The 21209-nt window shown below is 39.0% G+C and overlaps 1 protein-coding gene across 1 annotated transcript in view; it reads left to right on the top strand.

The window, feature by feature from the left end:
- The first annotated feature begins 625 nt into the window (after positions 1–625).
- The window catches only part of GALK2 (galactokinase 2), a 47812-nt gene continuing 27228 nt past the window's right edge, over positions 626–21209 (top strand). Inside the window, exons 1-5 of the mRNA XM_030457068.1 lie at positions 626–787; positions 3213–3301; positions 4656–4779; positions 8672–8762; positions 11565–11711. Coding sequence (XP_030312928.1) covers positions 720–787; positions 3213–3301; positions 4656–4779; positions 8672–8762; positions 11565–11711 — 519 coding nt within the window. The 5' untranslated portion in view covers positions 626–719. The remainder of the gene's footprint in view (positions 788–3212; positions 3302–4655; positions 4780–8671; positions 8763–11564; positions 11712–21209) is intronic.

A 21209-nucleotide genomic window follows, 5' to 3' on the forward strand; every position in this document is an offset into this window, starting at 1 on the left:
TACGATGCTTTTCAGTCCGAGCCCTTAGAGCTTCATGAGTGGAATATTAAGGCCTTTAAGATACACAACAAAACAGACGGCAACCGTGGCCGAGTGAGGTGGTAAGTGCATTGGAAAAGCTCAAAGTAACAGCAGGCATTAATCTTTAGGGTAAACGGATGCTATGAGACTGCTCGTTTGAGGAAGCTGACAGAACCACACAGCAGACAAAAACAAGGGAAAAAAATAACGGTGTAGGAAACCATACTGCCAATTTGTTTTCATTAGATTCGCAGGAGAACCGGCACTGGCCCAGCACAGGGTGCTGCGGGTGACCCCAGCCCACAGCCTGCACCTGGCTCGGCACCGGGGGCAGTTTATGAAATTTCTCCTTTGCCAGCCAAAATCTGACAGGAACAAAGGCAACAAATCCAAACCCAAACCATTTCCTTGACAGGTCGCATCAGCTTTCCTGTCACCTCTGGACTCTGGTAGGCCAGCAGCTGAGGACTGGGCGGGCTGCGGGATGCCGGTGTGCCTGCGAGGCGGGCCCAAGGGCTGAGCACCATCACCTCTGAGCACCGTGCCCTGCCACGGCGACCGGGGCGGGGAGGAGGCCGGGCTGCCAGCTCCTTCGCCCGGAAGGACGGTGTCTGTCTGTCTGTCTGTCTGTCTGTCCCGTGACTGCGGTCCAGCCGGAGCCGCCGCACCGCGCCTCTGCCCGCCTCAACCGGGGGGCGATGGCGGGAGCCGCCATGACGGCGGAAGCCCCCGATACCGTCCCGGTGCAGCTGGTGGAGCAGCCCAGGTGGGTGGTTCCTTGGCGGGTGGGTCCCTCCCCTCGGCCCTGGCCGTGCTGCGGGCGGCCGCGTCTGCAGCTGGGAGGTGGAAGTCAGGGGCAGTGTGTGGCGGGACGGGCGGGGGTCTGTCTGCGACGGACAGGGGGGGTGGGAGGTCCGTCTCCATCCATGCCCTTAGTCTGAGGCGTAAAGGAGTTTTGACTTGTGGTATTTTGATTCGTCTTAACACAAATAACGTGACACTTGCATTGTGTATGGCCCTGGGAGGACCCTCGCCTCAGCCACGTTGGTTGTACTTCAGTTTCCCCGCCTCGGCGGGCCTGGGCCGGCAGAGAGAGGTCTGGGCCGGCAAGAGGCTCGCAGCCCTCCATGCAGGTCACTGACTCCTCGGGGCACAAACACAACTCTGCAGCCCAGACCTCGCTGCCTCTCGCACGGTGCCACTGTGGCAGAAGGGGGAATGATTAATTTATATTTTCTCCTAACATTGTTTCCTTTTTTTCAGAATTCTGGGGATTCTGATTAATTTGACTGTAAAAGAAATGCCCCTGCGGTTCTCTGGATAGCCCTGGCTCAGTGTCTATGCCTGCAGCATGTGTCAGTGCATTGTTCTCTCCCCACAGAGCTGGCACTTGCTGTGTGGAAGTAGAATGCACAAACAGTTAAAAAGAACCTTTTTACCTGTCCTAGTATTGAAGAAGGGTCATTTATTTAAACTTTTGTTCCTTTCATATGATTCCACTGTGTTTCAGCATAAGTTAGGTGGAAAGGACAAGTCCAAGGCTTCCAGGCTTGGATGTGTGAAGTTGTGAGGGATGCCTTTGCTTAGCACTTCTGACAATAATCTTTTGATGTAGGTGCTAAAAATGGAGCATGCTTGGTGCCACATAAAGGGCAAAGCCTGTAAATAGCCTTTCATCAAGCCTGCTTGTAAAACCCACATTTAAAAAAGAGATCAGTCAGCACTTAGATAAACATACCCCCATGGCTGCTGTTGGTTCTTAGTCTCTTGGTACCAGCAGCACTATAAAAATATCTGTGAAACAAAGAAGCATTCTAAACACTGACACAAAAGGAATAAAGTTAACACCTAGAATACTGCCAACAGATTCCCACATGGACTATAATATTATTAGTGTGATCTAGAAAAGGGATTGTGCCACAAAATGGTAGAAATGGCTTCTGTTGGTGGAAAGAGATATCAACTAGTCAATACTAGAGGAGGTTATAAGAAGGAAAAATTACACAGGGACCCAACTTTGTTCTGAGTTGAAAAAGTGCTGAAAGATCTGTTTAAAAAAATCACAACAAATATTTAGTAACTGTCCATCTAAAGAAATCCTCCAGAACATTTGGATATACATATAGCTGGTCAGTAACAGCTTTTACAAAGAAGTACAAACTAAATAATTGACTGAAATATTGTAACATCTGTTTCTCATTGCTATCTTCTTACATTCACTTTGCATTAAGTAGGCTTCCAGTGCTAGTTTTAGACTAACTGTAGTAACCTCAGAAAGGTTCCTGTTACTGGATTTTTGTTAGTAGAATAAAAAGAAAAAAAAAAATCAGCTACATGCTTTAAAGCCAACAGGGTATGCCAGTGTAATATTCTAAGTCCCATTGTAAAGACTTTCTCTTGTATTCTTACTGCTTTTTCATCATTTTAGACTGTTCCTTACATTAATGAAATTTAATGGGTTAGTGAGCAACCTAAATTGATTTAAGGTAGTTTTGAAGTCAATCACTATCTCATTCCTTATGCTTCAGTAAGATGATGGCTTAATCGCTTCTCAGTCTTTGTTTACCTACAGCTTATGTGTGACACACTAAAGCATCCCAACTTTGCAAACACAGGGTGGATGCGAGATACTTTTACAGTCCTAGGAAATAAAGCAATATGCCAGCTTTTTCTTTGCATTGGAACTTCCAGTGGCACATCTAGCACCTCCACATGGAAAACGGGAAGAACTTCATGGGAATTGTTGCTGTAAACCCCTGGAGTAAATACTCTCACAGTCTATCACTAGTCACAGGGATGATCTGTCTCTGTATATGCATTTTTACAGAAATGGGATAATGACTAATATGGAAGTTGATAAAAGTCAAAACTTAAAAGAAAACTTATCTGCTTAGGGCTGGTGTGGTCAAATCTGACTCTGAAGGGAGTGCCTTTGTTTGTGTGACAAATACCAGTGCCACAAACAAGTGAACAAAAACATTTCTTATTAATAAGAATGTTCTAGATAACCTCTGTCACAATCAATGCTATATGAAGAACAAAAATATTATGAAGATCTTCATGTCACTCCTGATATAATAGAGAAAACTCGATGTACTTTAAAAAGTTGATTGTAATTTCCTTAAAGAAACACTGAAACTTTCTTGCTCTTATGCAAATATAATTCTAAATGTTTCTAACCTGTGCTTCAGATTGCAGAAGCTGAAGGAGATATTTATGTCAAAATTTGGATCTACTCCCAAGTTTTATGTTCGTGCACCAGGGCGTGTCAACTTAATAGGTAAAAGAGAAAAATTAATCTGTTCTTTTATCTGCCATCATGGAAGCCTAGTAGTTTAATACATATAACCATGATACTGTTGGTCCTAATTTTATTTTTTTCAGAGAAGTTGCTTGTGATAAATAGAAATGAGAATATAATAATGCACAAGCTTTTACTACACTTCATTGTAAACAACTGCATGCTCAAATATCAGTTTTGGCAAAATACATTTGTAGACAGTCGTGATAGTTTTGAAAACTGGAATAACTCACTGACTTATGGTTGGATACTCTTTCTTAGAAAAGCTCTGGAAATGGAATTAAAAGTAGTTGATCAACAGTGCATCCAGAAGTTAAATTCTCTTCCATTATGATTTAAGATACCACATATAACCAGCCACAGAGCACTAGATATGATAAAGCACAAAATGATCCTACCATCATCTCCTCTTCTTTACTCTTCCATAGAGATGCATCTGCATAACTTTGAACAGTTGGTTGTGGTTCACTGGCAGGCTGGAGAAATACAATTATTTGTGTTTAGGACTTGTGTTTCCATGGCAGACTTACTTTTCAGATTTCTCTATCCATGTTATGATGCGCTCTCCTAGAGCTGAATTTCTTGTATATTCTTAAAGTAACCCTACATATTTGAAGATGACGTAAGTAAAAGGATCCTGAAAAACAGAGCTTTAAAAATTAGTTAGTCCATTGTGCAATTAATGATACTTTTTATCGCAGTAGTGTGTTAGTATATTATATAGATTATGTAGACACAATAAGCTTTTTTTTCCTAAGGCAGAGTATGTTTACTACATACATTTTCTATTTGAATGTTATTTTATATGGTGTATGTAACTGTATTCATGGTTATTTAAATATAATTATCTTACTGGAAAATGGTCCAGAAATTTCATGGGGGAAAAAAAAAATCCACTACAAGCCTTATCTAGTGGCTGATGAATCATCAACATGAGCAGAGATCACATAATGAGGCATGTGGTGCCTCTTCTCTTTCAGTCATCAGTTAAATTTGATAAAGTAATGGGTTTTTTTGTACTCTCACAACAGTGTACAAATAACATGACCATAGGATAATAATCTACATAGTGATTTTTTACAATCTTTATAAAGCAGTGTTAAAACATGAAGATTTGTAACCAGATGCAATAGCTAAAATCACTAAAGAAAGAACAAAACATTTTGTGCAGTAATATGAAATGGAGGAAATGCACCTCAGACTTTAAATACTAAGAGTTCTGACTATACTCAGAAATTGTCTCATGCAGTAAACAATACTGAACCCTTGTAGAAGCCTTGTGACTGCTGTTCTAGAAAGTACTATTAAAATATTTTGTCTGTTTCTTTGGTAGGAGAACATATAGACTACTGTGGTTATTCTGTGCTCCCTATGGCTATAGAACAAGATATACTGATTGCAGTAGAGCCTGCAAAATCTCAAGTTGTGCATCTGGCAAATACCAATTCCTCCTACTTGTAAGTAATTAGTCTGCTTATGCACTAGTTTTTATGAACCTGTTTATGCAATTGCAACCCAGGTCAGCTTTTCAGAGATATGAGAAGCTTCCATTGAGGTCAACTGTGTAAAAAGAAGGATCTAAGGAGATGGAATCCCATTGGCTCTATGCTGTGTGTATTAGCTTAGAACAATAGGGTTGATGCTTCTGTCTCCTACCTGTTTGTTTAGATGTCTCTTGTGAGTCTTCTGAATTTTCAGTCTTTCTAGAAGTGCTGTCCTGTCTAGAAGTCTATCTAGAAGTGCTATTGCCTCCTTTTAGCTCATCTTTTTTGATGCAATCTCTGTGATTGGCAGCTGTTCAGTTTCTCCTGGAGAAGGGAATGAAATGTTTTGTAATCAATTACTGCATATGAAAGCTAACACTCCTCAGCTGTGGACAACCTGGGGCAGAATTTTCACAACACAAGGGCTTTAGCAACAATCCTGGCTCAAAGAACCTGTATTCACTCTTTCCCACTTCCTCCTCAGCTGCTTGTCTGCAGAATCAGAGACTAATTTAGGTTGCAAGGGACCTTTGGAGATCCCTTGTAACCATCTTGTTGGCCTTGTGCTGGACTCCCTGTAGTTTTGCCGATGTCTTTTTTTGAGTTTGGGGAGAACTCAAAACTGGACACAGTATTCTAGCTATGGTCTCACAAGTGCTGAAAATAGAAAAATTGTCCCGCCATTCTTTTAACTTCAGCCACATTTTTCTGCCTTCTTCCTTGTGACAAATTTGTGTAATTGCATGGCAGTTCAGATCAGGTCACTCACCCACATGAACTTTTGTGGGCAGTTTGCAAAAATTAGAATCAGCACAAGCCTTGTTTAAGCCTTTTTTATTAAGCCATTGATTTAAGTCAATGATAAATTACTCCCTGAAAGCACAGTGTATGGCAGCACAGGGACAGGAACATACTGCCAAAAGTGGGAACTGCTTAAGCACATATTCCTGCTTAAAGCTCAGTTTGTATTCTGAGCTGCTGATAATTAAAGGAAGGATGAAAGGAATTTTTACTTCCAGGCTAAATATAAATTTTTTTTCATCATTTTGTGGAGTATGTTTGCACATTATGGCCAGGCTGGATTAAGAGTTTCCCATCACCACCAAAAGGCAATTGTTACTTCTTTTACCCCTGCTCTTCCTGTCCCTGCTTCTAGCATCAGTCCACCCTTGGCCTTTTACCAGGTGTAGCACTTACTTGAACATAAAGTCAAGTGCACTATTTACCCATATTTTTCCTGGTTAATTTTCTGTCATTTTAGTGAACCAAATTGCTATGTGCTCAGAACAAAAAGCTGACTTGGAGGTAACATTGGGAACATGCAGTGGTGAGTAAAAGGAAAGAAAGTGAAGACATGAGTGTAACCTCTCCCTTTCTTTAATAGCAGCCTTCAACAGGGCTTAAGCAGTATTGCAAAACCATTCTACAAGAGGTGATAGTTCCAGAATTAGAAAAACTTTGATTAGAACTTATCATAATCAATAATAAATAAAGGCATAACCAAAAGGTAAACATTTTTACTTGGTCTTTAAGCTTTGGCACATTATATTGCAACTGAAATGGCCTTACCCTAAGGTAGATACAGTTCCTACCAAGTCTAGAATTTCATCCTTTGAATTAAAATTGAATACACAGTGATATTTTTGTATCTGCTCTGGTTTCAGTTTGAAATCATATTTTAAGCTAATAACTAAGAAGAGGTCTCAGAATACAACATCAAGCTTCTCTGTTTTGTTGAGATTCTCTTGCTTAAAACCAAAGCTAAAACATGCCCATCATTTCATAACAAAGAAATATTTTTCAACACTTTGAATGTTACACCACATTAACAGAGCTGTTGGCAGTTTATCTTTTTCCCCAGCCTGTTACACACTGGCAGATTTATGCCTGTGGTGAAGATATATATGTGGGCTTTGCTGAACAAGGAATAACCATAAGCCTCTGTAAAATCACTATTTCCTATTTCATGCTTGTTTTGTGAACTGGTAAAATGTGTAACAGCTTCTATTGCACTCTTCCACACTGATAGTTCATGTTAACTTTTAGGGGAAACAGGAAAGAGAACAGGTTGCAAGAAAAAAACAAATTTTCTTTAGTTTTCTATGAGCAAAGGTTACAGAAATGAGCAAAATGCATTTTAAGAAGTCCCTATTCTAATTTATATTCAGAATCAGAAAATATGGTACATCTCTTCTTGTACTTGAGGGGAACTTGAGGGAAGAAGGACTTCAATTCTGCTCTGGTGAGGCCACACCTCGAGTACTGTGTCCAGTTCTGGGCCCCCCAGTTCAGGAAGGATATCGCGGTCCTGGAGCAGGTCCAAAGGAGGGCAACCAGGCTGGTGAAGGTACTCGAGCACAGACCCTATGAGGAGAGGCTGAGAGAGCTGGGGCTGTTCAGCCTGGAGAAGAGGAGGCTCAGGGGAGACCTCATCACTCTCTACAACTACCTGAAAGGAGGTTGTAACCGGGTGGACGTTGGTCTCTTTTGCCAGACGACTTTCAACAAGACAAGAGGGCATGGTCTTAAGTTGTGCCAGGGGAAATTTAGGTTAGATATTAGAAAGAATTTCTTTACGGAGAGAGTGATCAGGCATTGGAATGGGCTGCCCAGGGAAGTAGTGGATTCTCCATCCCTGGAGATATTTAAAAAGAGACTGGATGTGGCACTCAGTGCCATGGTCTAGCAACCGCAACGGTGGTAAAAGGGTTGGACTCGATGATCTCTGAGGTCCAACCCAGCCAATTCTATGATTCTATGATTCTCTATTAATCACTTTTACACATTAATTTCCATCTACTTTGTATTTTAATCCTTAGTAATCCCCCCCAATAATCTCTTTTGTGTTACTCTACAAACCCCAGTAATATCTTAGACTAACTTTGTTCAGTTCTATGATGCTGCATTGTTGATCAAGTCCTATAAGTGGCACTATTTTGAACAGTTCAGGTTGAAAGACAGCAACTTGCATGTTAAATTATACACAAATCTCTGATATTTCTGCCTTGGTAACACTAAGTTGGTAACTTCAAGTGTGAATCTGTTGTGTAATACAAGTGGAGCAGGTCACTCGGCACAACTGAGTTTCATATTAGACCATATGAAAAGAAGGCAGGACTGTGGGTCCACTGGGTGTTTGGTTTGGGGGTTACATGAAACACAAATTGCAGTCTTTAATTGCACCAGAATAAAGTGGAGTTTTTAGCCATCATTTGAAGTCAATTATAAAGCATAAAGATGCTTTATTCTAGTATAACTGTTTATCCATAGGTAGCAGAATACATTACTGATAAAAACTGCTGACATTCACTGCAGGTATTAACTAGCAATATTACTTTGGATAAAAATAAACCCAAAATGTCTCTAACCTATATAATTAACAGAGGCAGAGTGAGGGTAGTGTAAGAACCAAAAATTCCATCCTCTTAGGAGTTGCAGAGTGTCCTCTGCAAAGGTAACGAAGATTAATTTCTGAGCATGGATTACGAGAGAGCCCAAAGGTTATCTCTACCCTAGGTTTGACAGATATGATGATTTAGATTTTCACTTCTCTAAGAGATCAAGAGAATACAGATGTGATTGAAGGCAGGCTGCCCTAATTAAGGATTCCAAAGGTAGTTTAATTTCTGAATTTATTTAATAAATTCTTTAACTTCAGCAAAAAAGTATTATGCTGCCATCTAAAATATCCTTATAGAATGATTAATAGAGCAAATCTGTACAAAAATTGCTGAAAACCAAGGCACTGAACAAAATTAACATAGAAATGGGATTTTTTTTCACCAGCAGGTGGCAGTAATAAGCCACGTTTTTTCAAACTAAATTTACTGACAAGTTAAAGCCTGAAGTTTTTTTGTTTTTGCAGGGATTTCAGTACTAGTGTTAATAACATTCAGATAAACAAAACCAAACCTCAGTGGCATAACTACTTCCTGTGTGGACTGAAGGGCATTCAGGTAAGCCAATCCATATAACTTATTAACGTAGGAGTAAGATATGACAAGTGTATCTCTTCACCCTGAAAATAATTCCCTGCATTGTATAGTTTTTCTTGATGTACTGTATTTTTATGTTAGAATTTGGAGAGGAGATATGAGTGACTTAGTTTTAAAATATTTTAATTTTTATTACATAAATCACAATAAAAATAGTAAAGTCATGATCAAGCTTATTATCAAGATAACATTTCTATATTTTGAAGTTAAAAAGAATGCTTTTCAATGGGAGAGGAAAAAAAAAGTTTTGGAGACTTGCCTGTCAGGACACAAAGATCATATTTTAGCCTTCCTATGGAAACAGTTTTTAAAACATTAAATTTCCATTAGCACTGGAAACCTACAGCTTTTGCACAACAACTGAGTGAAGCTGGCTCATGCAGCAGGCAAAAGAAAATGTTAAAAGTAAGTAAACAACATACAGAAGAAATATTCCAGTAAGAACCATTACTTATCTAGATTTTCAGCATGTGGAATTTGGATGGGATTTTCAAAATTCCCTGAGAACCAAGAGTGCAGCTCTGCGGGAAGCGGCAAAGTTACGGTAAAGGCAGCAACACTGAACAGACAGTTTCCCATCTGTTCCTTTGAGCTTTATCTTCTCTGTTGTGAGCAAGCCTGTCTGCAGACTGACTTGAAGACCAAACTGCTTGTGCAACCAAGTGCTGATCGACAGTGTTGTCCTGGGAGGCAGCCTGAACTCACCACTGAGGCTCCCTATAAATCTCACAGGCTGTTTGCAGGTGATTCATGGTCATTAGAGGAGAAATTTCTCAGCTCAGTGTCAATGCAGTGATATTTCTGGAAGGGTAGGTGGGGTAAATAGTAATGGCTGGTCAGGAGCAGGTTTGCCAGCCCAAATGAGGGGTAAAAGCAGTTTTTAAAGCATTTGAAGCTTGCCTCAGACCATCCAGGTCACCCTACAGAATGATCCAACAGATAAAGACTGCAACAAAGCCTGCCTCAAACCTGCCACAGCAGTCTTCAAAATACAGCATTTGGAACAATCAGTGCCACAAATTACTTTATTACAATCCACGGTTCCTGAACAGATCCCCACCCCTGTGTTAAGATCCCAATAAACTACTTATGTTTGCAGTAACATGAGTATTTCATATGCCCAGTAACACCGGTGTTTAAGTGGCACTGACTGTAGAGATATAGATTATATTTCTTTACAATATATCCTTTCTTATATTAAGGCTAGCATGACCAATTGACTTTATTTATTTTACAGTCTGCTACTGAGATTTGTTTCCTAAGGACAAGTTTTCATACTTGAAGGTCAATTTGCAAAGCAGGTTTGCAGACTCTAGCACTGGCAGAAAACACACATAAATGTTACAGACTTAAGAAACACTGAAATACAAGTACTCAGAGGGTCCAGCGGGATAATCTGTTTATATTAAGTTGAACATGCTATCCTTTTGGGACAGAACTATTGCAGAACTTGGCAAAGTCCATTTTCATTTTTGAAACTGAAGTACGTTTTCTATTTAAACATCGCGTGATAAGTTTGCAAGCCTGATTCACATTCAAGACAGTCCAGAAACTGTGGATCAGTTTCTGGTTACTCAAGCATTTTCTGTTTTGAACAAGCCTGTCTAGTGTTCAAGAAGGGGCATCAACAGCAGTAGTATTTTAGGTATGAATTCTCTTATGCCTATAGAAAGGGAAATCTAAATGATTTGAAGTGATGGAAGAAGACATTACGGGAGGTTCTCTGTGTTTGCTGATCTGTACCATGGGTATTTATTGTTGAAGAGGAGAAGTAGTAGAAATCTTCTGACGGTGGGCATTTCTTTATGGAAATGCTGCCATTGTTTCTGATTACTGCTGTTGTAACACAGTTTATTAATATATAAATCTGCATCAGAATGTAGCTCTTCAAATACCCCCCAAATACATTAAATGATTTTTTAATAAGTACTGCATGTTTATTCTAAACTAACAACAGATAAATTTATATTAGAGCAGTTATAAATAAAAAGACAAAGCAACTAAAGAGTAATTAGAAGAGTCTGTACACAAGGAATTATGACTTCTGGACTACATGTATTATCTGTGAAATCTATTAATACGTATAAGAATATTTTAAACTTTATTCTAAAAAATAGCATGGCAGAGACCATCACCACTGGTAGGTGTGTCTTTGCGTCTCCTAAACCATAGTGTCCTTCAAGTATCATTGTGATTTTCTCAGTGTCAGTCCTGTGGGTGTTTCAGGACATAGAAGGATCTGGCCTTGAATACAGATCTGGCTACTAGTCCCCCATCAGCATCATGTGGCTCCTTAACACCCCACGCTATCATTAGAAGTGAAGTCTAAAGTGGACCTGAAGCTCGTCAGGATGCCTTAATTAAGGAGCTGTAGAGAATTATGACAAATATAGGGTATGCAATGATTGGGAATCTCTGGTACTGTCACCACAGAAGCTCAGAGTAGAGTTTCTCGCTGCAAAACCCACCCACGAAGCTTGGTAAATTCTTGGGCTTTCAGCCCATCCTGAATTCTGCTTGGGGTACAGTTCTGTCAGCTCATATATGTTTGTGTACAGGAACTGCAGACGTACCTTTGGCTGAAGCCCTACCGTTGGCTTTGTTAAGGAACAGAATGAAAATTTTGCTTTGTTTTGAAGATACCAGAAGCAGGTCCTTGGTTCCAGCAACACAGCAGAAAGATTCTCTTTCTAAGTATCAGATAATTGCAAGCCTGAGCCTGTCTGTACTTGAAACTGAGATTGTTTATTTTTTCATTGTTAGGAACATTTTGGTCTTAATAACCCAACTGGAATGAATTGTCTGCTAGATGGAACCATCCCTCCAAGTTCTGGTCTCTCTAGCTCCAGTGCTTTGGTGTGTTGTGCAGGACTCGTGACACTAAGAGCTAATGGAAAAAACCTCTCTAAGGTAATTTACTGTAAAAGACCAGAGTGTCAGCAGTAAAATTCTACTTAAAATTAAATATTGGTAATGCCTGTAAACATTAAAAACACGATACAATTGTTTTTGCAAAGAGTTGTTGGATATAAACTTAAGATATTGCACAATTGAGCAAACATCTTGGGCCAAATTTTGGCAGGATTTGAATTTGGCAAGAAAACAGGCTTACATTAAAGCTGAAAAAAGGAGCATTAATGTAAGCCTGTATTTTGGCCAACCATAAGGTCCATGCCTGGACCAGATGTGCTATCTGCAGGCCAGGACTGAGGATATATGTGCTGAAGCATGTGGACCACACCCCCGAGGCCTTTACCCTCTCCCTGAATGACTTTTCATGGCTTTAACAGCAGAGCATCTGTTAGAAGCCTGTGGAACAATTTCTTGATAAATTATATAATCAGCACAAAGTAGAGGTAAAATTCTTCCATCTGACTTTCCTTATTTTCTTCACAGTTTTTTTGGAATGAGCATGCCTACAGTCCAAAATGTATTCCTCACTTTTTTTAAACAAACATTACTCTGAAAACAAACCCCAAGAATGTGACCTGTTAGCAGAACAACTGTTACTAGCATTTGGCTTGTGTAATTCAAATTTCTGGAGGAGTCACGGTCTTTGAAGGTGCCCTATGGGAATCAAGCTCTCTCCAGTAAAAATGCCTGCTTAAGTGAAACTAGGATCTTAAATTAGAACAATTTCAGGAAGAGAAAGCACCAGATCTAAATGTGACTGTTATGCATATTTGTGCCTATTGTTTAGGGCAGACGTTCCCAAACTGTGGTACACGATGCTGGCAGCTGTGCTTGTATACAACCACTTATCAGAGCCATGAGGTAAACAGATCCACACAGAAGGTTTTTGCTGGTCAGTTGTGAGTTGCTGCTCTGCATAGCTGCAGCTGTAGCAATTTGCATGGCAGTAAGTGCTCCATCCCACTGTGCACCAAGGGATCCACCAAAGGATCAAGCAAGGATAAAGCAGCAAGAAGCAGGGTTGGTGAGGCCGGGTGGCTCTTTTACACAGAAGAATGTGACTACAGTTACTGTCACCCTGCTTTGTGTAGGTGCCATGTGTGGCCAAAAGGTAAGTAAGGAAGGGATTGGACACTCAACAGAGGCTCTGATTTGTGATTTGTGAGGCACATAGTGCAATGGTGGATGAAAACACAGAACTTTGATGACTGAGACTTTGCAGCAGGAGGGCTGGAGATGACAGAGATGCTGTTTTACATGTGGGTACCTGGCCTAGCAAGAAGCTTCTGTTTTTTCATAGATGGCCTTATTAGAGGTCATCACCATTTTTGATGGTGGTAACCAAATGAGCTCAGCTTGGGAGCTACTGATCAACATCACTGGAGTGCATGTGTTCAGATACTGTGTATCTGCAAAATCCATTAAACCAAAAGAGGTCAGAAAACCCAAATTTTACTAGGTAGTAGAAATCTGTATCTGGAAAACCAGAAGCCAGGTTTTCATTATTCCAAGAAATACTGCACAGCTTTCTTCAGAGAATAAATGATACAGTGTACAGTGTGTATCTTGAGCTGCATTTACACATGACTCAGGAGTACCAGCTGGCATTATGTCAGACCTGCTCTAAAGAAAGGGGCAAAACTTCTTTTGGCATCTTCATAGAAACTTGTGGAGGCACAGAAGGAACAGAGAGACTCCACTGAATGTCTTTCCTTGTCCTCAAGTGTCCTGTCCAATCAACTCAAAATCTCTTTTGCTTGCTGGTTGGAAAATGTGCTGAAAGTTAATCTTGTGTCTCAAATATAGCTGGACAAACACAAGAGACACAATTGCACATTTTTGTCAGGAAATCCTGCTGTCTGCTGCCAGATATTTTGCACTTGTGATGAAAAACATGCAATTAATGTACAGATGAGAATTCTCAATAGCCAACTTAGGAGTAGTTAAGAACATATTCAAGGTTTTTTGTTCTTTCACCTGGTTGTGGTGGTTGAGACAGAGGATGACAGCTCTGAAGATTGACCACTTTTATCCAAGCTCTAAGATTCTCCAAATCTTACAGGACAGTGAAAACAAGTTCAGTGTTCTTGGCTAATTTATGGTTTAGCATTAGAGACCTCTTATATCCAGCTAAATCCAGATTTTCTGTTGCACTGAATTTATGCTTAGCCTTGCAGAACTGCCTTGTATAAGGCAGAGCTAGTCTGAATATAAATTAGAGCAATCTAGGCATGTGAGCCTTCAGAAGTATAAAACGTGCTCTGGCCACTTCTCTCCAGCTCCTAATGCATCCTGTGCTGGTGTCAAGTGGTATCTGTGCAGGATCCAGTAATGCTGGCTGTGTATCAGCTGGGAGCTCCCCCAGGGCAGGGGAATTCTTGGCTGACCAGAAATGAGGGGCTTTCCAGATCCTTTCTACTAGAAAGCAAACCAGGACCTTGCATTTCTAGGGCTCTGCATATTTATGTGTTTATTTGTAAGGAAGAGATAACGCTTTACCTCCCCTCTCTTTTTTTTTTTTTTTTGTTGTTTTTTTTTTTTTTGTTTTTTTTTCAAACGCTCTAATTTGTGAAAGTTGTAAATGGTACTATTTATAAGCAACAATATTTGGTCACAGTGGTAATTTTATGAGAAAAGATTGACTTTTTGCCCCTCATTGGTCTCAAGGACTTTGCAAAGTCTTAATACGATGGCCTGTAGCAGCAGAACGTAGGAACTTTTGGCTTTGGAATCAAATTTGGCTGAATCATAGGGCTTCTGTAGCCAAAGTTATGAAAAATTGACCTTTTACTGAATGGAACATTTATCTGGTTTGTTTCTCTGAAACTATTTTTATGAGAATGTTTGAGTTATATGCTCTTTTCCCTGATAAATGTAAGTTTAAAATAGTAGCTGTAGAGTAAAAGTTGTTAAAATTTAGAGCTTTTATGAGATAACACTTCCAGTGTGAAGTTTAGGCCTGTGAGATTACAAGCCAAAAAAACCCAAATGAAAAATATTGTAAAAGCATTGCTAGAATTTCATGGTGGCTTTCTTTAAAAATAGCACTATTTTGACACTGAAAACAAAATCAGGAAGAAAATATGCTGTCACTAATTATTGTGTGTAGCAGGCTGCAATGGGGCATTGTTTCAGTGCGCATACAATATTTTTTTTAAAAAAAAGACATCACACACATACACAATAGTTTAGGGAAAATACCAGTCCAAGACAATTCAGCCAGATGTGCAGTGCTAACCAGTTGCAGCAGTGCAAGAGCATTCAAAAAACAAGATGGAAAATTTAGAATGCGATCTTTAAAAAGAATCCATTTCTCTCCTCCAAACAGGATCCCAGCCTAAGACTGTGTTGGCATCTCTCAAAGAACAGCAATGCTCAGTATTGGCTTTTGATTTTAAAGCGATTTTTATTTTACTGTTACAAAATCAATCTTTTGTACAACTTTTCATCAGGAGAAGATACTTCTTGTAAAGGAAATAGAATAATGCTCTAAATTGCCCCAGCTTTTTCTTTCATGGTAGGAATTAATGAGTACAGAAAATCACTTAGTACTTCTGAATAACTAGATTTACTTGAAAGATGTGATGATAGTGTTGCTCTCCAAATGTTAAATCTTGTGGTACTAAGTTCTGTTCAGCCACCACCCTAACATTTTTCTGTTGCTCAAGGCTGGGAAGCTGTGCACATACTTTTGGGGAAAAACAGATCAAAAGCAAATAGGGTTTACTTAATTTAATGTGAAATGTTGAGCATAGTAAGTTGAACTATATTTGGCTATATCTAGACTAAGAAAAATCTAAGTTAGAAAGAATGATAAGTAAAGGACCTAAATCTATTCCATAATGGTGCAGTGTCCCTTAGCTTCAGTTTTCTCAGACTATGGCTTAGATGAATTTGAGTGCAGGGATTTTCAAAACATTCAATGTTGTCCTGTATTTAAACAGTTATATTACCTGGTAATGTCATACTTTACTAATTCCTCATGATTTTTCTGATGTGCAGTAGGACTCTAATACCTAGCAAATGGCAAGATATCTGAATATTCATATTGATAATGTGACTTTGCAATTAATAACTTGTGGTGCTGGTTAGGATTATTTTATAATATTGCTGCATCCATAATATTTGATAGATGCATGCTCAGGTTATTTATATGAGAAACTCAAATTCCTTTCATGCAAGAAATGGTAACACAGATATTGTATTTTTAAGTATTGTTAATACTGTTCCTTTCTCACTTTTGCACAGTTTCTCACAGTTAAAGGGTTCTTTAACTTGTTAAGCTTGGCTGTGTGTGTTTGTAATCAAGAGGAAACAGAGTACTGTGGAGCAGTGGAAATCAAAGGCCATAATCTCTCATTAACCAAATTGATAACCTTCTATTTGAGCATGTGAGAGGGCAGACAAAGTCAAGCTAAGACTGCTGTGCCTATGAGGACATCCAGATACTATCTGACAAATATTTTCTCATTTTGGAAAAACTTAAGTACCTTGCAAAGCAAAAATGAATTTTAGCTAATTGGGATTTTGTACGCAAACTGGAAGCAGATGGTAGCTTTCAGCAATCTATTTCTAGTTAAGACTAGATATTAAGAATAAGGACATTTATGGTGGTAAAAATAAACCTCAAACTTTGGGCATAATTTTCTACCTCAGTCCATGAACGCTGTGCCTTGTATTTCAGAAGTTATTTTTGCACATCTATACATATGTATAAAACATGTAAAGATAAAAAAAAGAAAAAAAAAAAAAAAAAAAAAAAGCTCATTCTAATGAGACTTTATATATTACTTAAGTGATGGAGAATGTTTTTGTTTTACAGTATAATACTAATCTTTATCTAAATATTTCTCCTTTTTCAGTCTTGTGCTGTACCAAACCCTGTATAAAAAAATCCCCACAAAATTTGCCATAAAATCACCAACATTACTTTGTGACAAGGGAAGAAGCAAACTTGAGTTTGACTTTTCAGATTGAACTGGCCAAAATATTAATGAATGTGCACTGGGGAACCATTACTGTGTTGGAGTAGAGGGAGTGAATGCACACACAGGACTTCTGGCTCAAGAGAAATTTAAATTCTCCAGTTACTTAAATTTGTGTGCTGAAGAGACTTTTGGAGCACCAAAAATTATAGTCTAAAAATAAGTCATACTAACAAATGTATTTTCCTTGTGGAACTTCCCTTCACAAGCAATTAAATTTAAACCAGGAAGAAAATAGATTTTTTTTTTTATTTTAAAGATAGCTATCACTATTCCTGCATTGTTATTTACAGAAAATCTAGCCTGGTTAACTTTGGCCAAAATGAACTTACATAAAATCACCGAGGCAGATGTAAATTAATACTATCATTTTATATAGAAGATTGCTTTATTTTGACTGCTGTCATTCTGGATTTGTATATATCAAATTTCTGGGTAATGTAGGGTGAGCTGTTCCAAAAAAATACCAAGCAACACTAATTCTGTTTCACTAACAAATATTTGCCTGTCTCCTACTCACTAATTGTCTTACTCTTTTAAGGGGTTTAATCTTACATAAATTTACTTCTTTAAAGGTCTATGTGAGATTGAAAGGGATTAATCACTTGTATGGAACATATTGACAGTGACAGTTATATAGGGACAAATCTGTCACAGTTTACATACTGTCCAGACCCATTGCATCAGTGACAATCAGAGCAGTTGGCCCTTGGCCTTTTTATGAGCAAGGGAACTATTAAAGGTGAAACTCCCTTATCTGTTCTCACTCAAATAATTCTTTACGTTCCTGTTTTTAGGATTTTTTGGTAAGTGATCATCTGTTCACTTTCATTATTTTTCAGATACCTAAATACCTTTGCAGGCCTTCATGCTCATTATCAGTAACATAAAATTGAGAGAAGCCAAAATAAATGATGGGCAACAGGGAATCAAATCAGCTGTGTTGGGTGGTTCATAATTTATCATGCTGCTGAAGTATCTGGCTAAATCTGATTTTGGATTGTGCCTGGAAACAGAATAATATTCTTTTATCAGTTCTTCAACTTTGAAAGGCAAAAAATACTCAGCTGAAAATCAAAACCTGTATTTTAGGTGTTTCATAGTGAAACATAAACAGGCAGAGAAAAGCATGTATTAGTGAAAAGTATGTTTAGTGAAAAAACACTTTTTCCATTAAACTCCAAAAAAAGGTAACATGATGCAGAACTATATGTAAGTTCTTATTACAGGAAATCTCTCTATCTAGAGTAGCTACACATAAGGCAACTAATAATAAAAAAATCACAACCCTTCTTTGTCAGACTAAATTATATCTCCACTAATATGATTTCCCAGATTAGCCTCTCTGCATGCTGGGTAGGAAATCTTGTGGCTGAAAGATAAAACAGATTTAAGTGGTAGTAATTTCTTTCTTTGTAACCCAAGATTGACTTGCTCCTTATCAGGGAGAACCTTAAATTGTTTCAAACAAAAAGCAGAGGTAGTTATTAGAGCACTTAGATCAAAAGCTAGCCTAGGTCTGCACATGGGGGCCAGTTGCCTGCTAGACAAACTGGTAAGCACTGCCTCCTGCAATAGGATACCTTCTAAGCAGACTTTAGAATTAAGCTTCTGAAGAGGAACAGCCTGAAAAAAAATACACTTTGTACATTGTTAGTCTTACATTTTTCCAAATGTTCCAACTAAAGTTGTCTAAAATCTAAATAAGAATTCAGTTTTGAAATCCTTTCGAGACAGCAGCTTCCTTAAATAGATTATTACTTCACTTGAATTTCTTAATGCTTAATTCTTTATTAGGCAAGTGGATGAATTATATCCACTGAGATTTTGCTCCTAATAATGTTGTTTTGCATTGTTTAATTGTGGATATTCTCATTTAATCTGTTGTACCTTTTTTTGTTGGCTAAGCAACAAAAAGCCCTTAATACATCACGTAACCCCCTGATACTAAACATCTCCTGTGGAAGCACAGCCAACCTGGCACACGTTCTTGTCGACAGATATAAAAAGTCCTGTTTGGGTTTGTGTGTATCTTGTTGGGTCTGGCATTCCAAGGCTGCAATATTTAGCATTTCTTGACAGATCAACAGGGAGGCTTCAAGGTTTAGCTCACCTACCAGCTACTGCTTCTGTCGTGTTGTGCAAATCCCTCTCCCGTGTTCAGATGCTGAGCAGACCAATTGTACAAAGGAGCTCAGGGTACTGCAAGACTCACTTCAGATATTGAAGTTTCCATCCCAGCTTCCCCACGTACTCTCCTCACCTCTACAGCCCTCACTACAGTCAGCAGAGGGGAACAGTTTGCTCCAGCCATGCCACTGCAGAGGAGGTTTAAACAAAGGGGAATTGCACAGGAGTGGCTGATGAGGTCACACAACCTCTCGTGTTGACTATGGTGTCAGGATGGTGACCCCAGTGAAAGGTGAAATAGTACTGAACTGGGTGAGGTTGCATTACCATTCATCTGTGTCATCACTAATAAACACACGTTTCATGTGCTTCACTTGCCACATAAAAATAGCAGAAGTTATACTGTGACATTTTCTCTAATGTAGTGTAAGAAAAGCTCTTAGTCTGCTCTCTCCTTCCCTACCAGCCAAGGTAGTTAAACTGGAAAAGATTCAGGGAAGAGCCACTTGGATGATCAAAGGTACAGAATGACCTCCATAAAAGTAAGCTAGGGCTCTGAAAAAAAGGCACTTGAAGGAAGTGATACAGGTCCATAAAATGATGAAAGTAATTGATGGAGCTGCTACAAATCAATTGTTCATTGTCCCTCCCATTGTAAGACCTAGAAGATATTAAATGAAGCTAGTCAGGTGCATGTTAATAATCAACAAAATAAGATGGTTCTTCACTTGATAAGCTGTAGAAATCCTATTAGTGGATATTCTTCATGTTACAAGGGAATCTGGACAAGTTTATGTATCAGAAGTCCATTGTTGGTAACTAAGAGTGCAGAATTCACATTCGGCTCAGGAAGCTTTTTATCAGAAAATAACATTCTGGGGAAATACCAGCTATAATTGGTTTTTGGTCCATATTAAGAGCCTGCTTTCAGGTACAAGGTACAGAACTAGAAGTGGCATTCATTTGACCACAAAAGCTGCTTTTATGTTAATATATTCTATGTTTTTATTCTCACCCAAGTCTTTTAATGAATTCTAGGTAGCTGACAACCCCTTGCTTACTCATGGGCATTACACACACATGTTCCTTCTTGGCTAGTTTTTTCATAGGTTTGGGGTTTTTTTTTGAGTGGGTGGAGGTGAGATCAGAGGAGCTATCTCATGATATTTGAGCTTTATTTTTTTAATTACTACATTCAATATATCTCTTTACTTGTTTCATAGTGTAGATGACAGCTTAGGACTTACTGTCCACGCGATAGTTATTATTCACAAATGATGACCTGGTCCATCCAGTTCTGTTGGAAGAACTTCCTGGAACAATAATACAGAAATTCAGAGGGCAGTAGCATCTGTGGATCATAGAGCAGTTGGGATAAGGAAATTCTTGTTTCATTTGACTAAGTCTTTTTTTTTTTTGAGAGTCATAATGCTACTGTTTAGTCCCATTTTTACTTTTATTTTAGTATCCTTTTGTTCCACTGTTTATTATCCTCATCTTAAAAAGATTTAAAGCCCACCCTGCGAAGGTTTCCCTGAAATAATTCTTTAGAGAAATAAGCCACAATATTGGAAAAAGGGAGGTTTTAGAATTCTCATTTCAGCTTTGTGACCGATTCACATGACTTTGAACAAATCATGTAAATATCTGTGCTGTTGCTAAATTGAAGATAACAGCAGCCTTAGAGGAATGCTTTTAAAGTAAAGTTTGTAAAACTCTATGAAGACTTAAGTTATGATTTATTAGTGTTTTTAAATACTGCTTTAGGGATGGAAAAACCATGCTAATGAGTCTTGGGTGCATAGAACTCATTATGTTTTGTGGTTGGCTTGAAGTGATCCCTGCACAGATCAGAACATGTGGGATGGAAGTGTACTCTAGGTGCAGCAGGGGTTTGTATCTCTCTCATAAAGCAAAAAATGTCTGCTTGCACCTAGTTCTACAAGAATGCTTGTTTAGGACTCCTGGAGAACTCAGTATGGGAGACATTGTTTATTTTGTATGTACAGCAGTTGTACTTCGAGCCCTACCAAGGAGTGGCCTTGGCCTGGCTGGGGGTGATGCTGGGGTGCAGCCTGGGGGTGATGCTGGGGTGCAGCCTGGGGTGATGCTGGGGTGAAGCCTGGGGTGATGCTGAGGTGCAGCCTGGGGTGCAGTCACCCCAAACGTGGCCACGAGAATGTGCAGAGTTACTCCTCAGCAGCAAATGTGCTGCTGCATGCCTAGGTATTACTCAGACATATATTTGAGATGTTGCCAAATTGTGCAGTGAAATCTAGGCTCTGAGAAGCTCTGTGTTTTTTCAGGTGAGACATACACTACAGAGGGATATAAATAACAGATGATTCTAACAGTCCCTGCCCTAAAGAGCTTCTGAGTG

This window comes from Calypte anna, chromosome 10 (genome assembly GCF_003957555.1).
Source record: "Calypte anna isolate BGI_N300 chromosome 10, bCalAnn1_v1.p, whole genome shotgun sequence".
Taxonomy (NCBI): domain Eukaryota; kingdom Metazoa; phylum Chordata; class Aves; order Apodiformes; family Trochilidae; genus Calypte; species Calypte anna.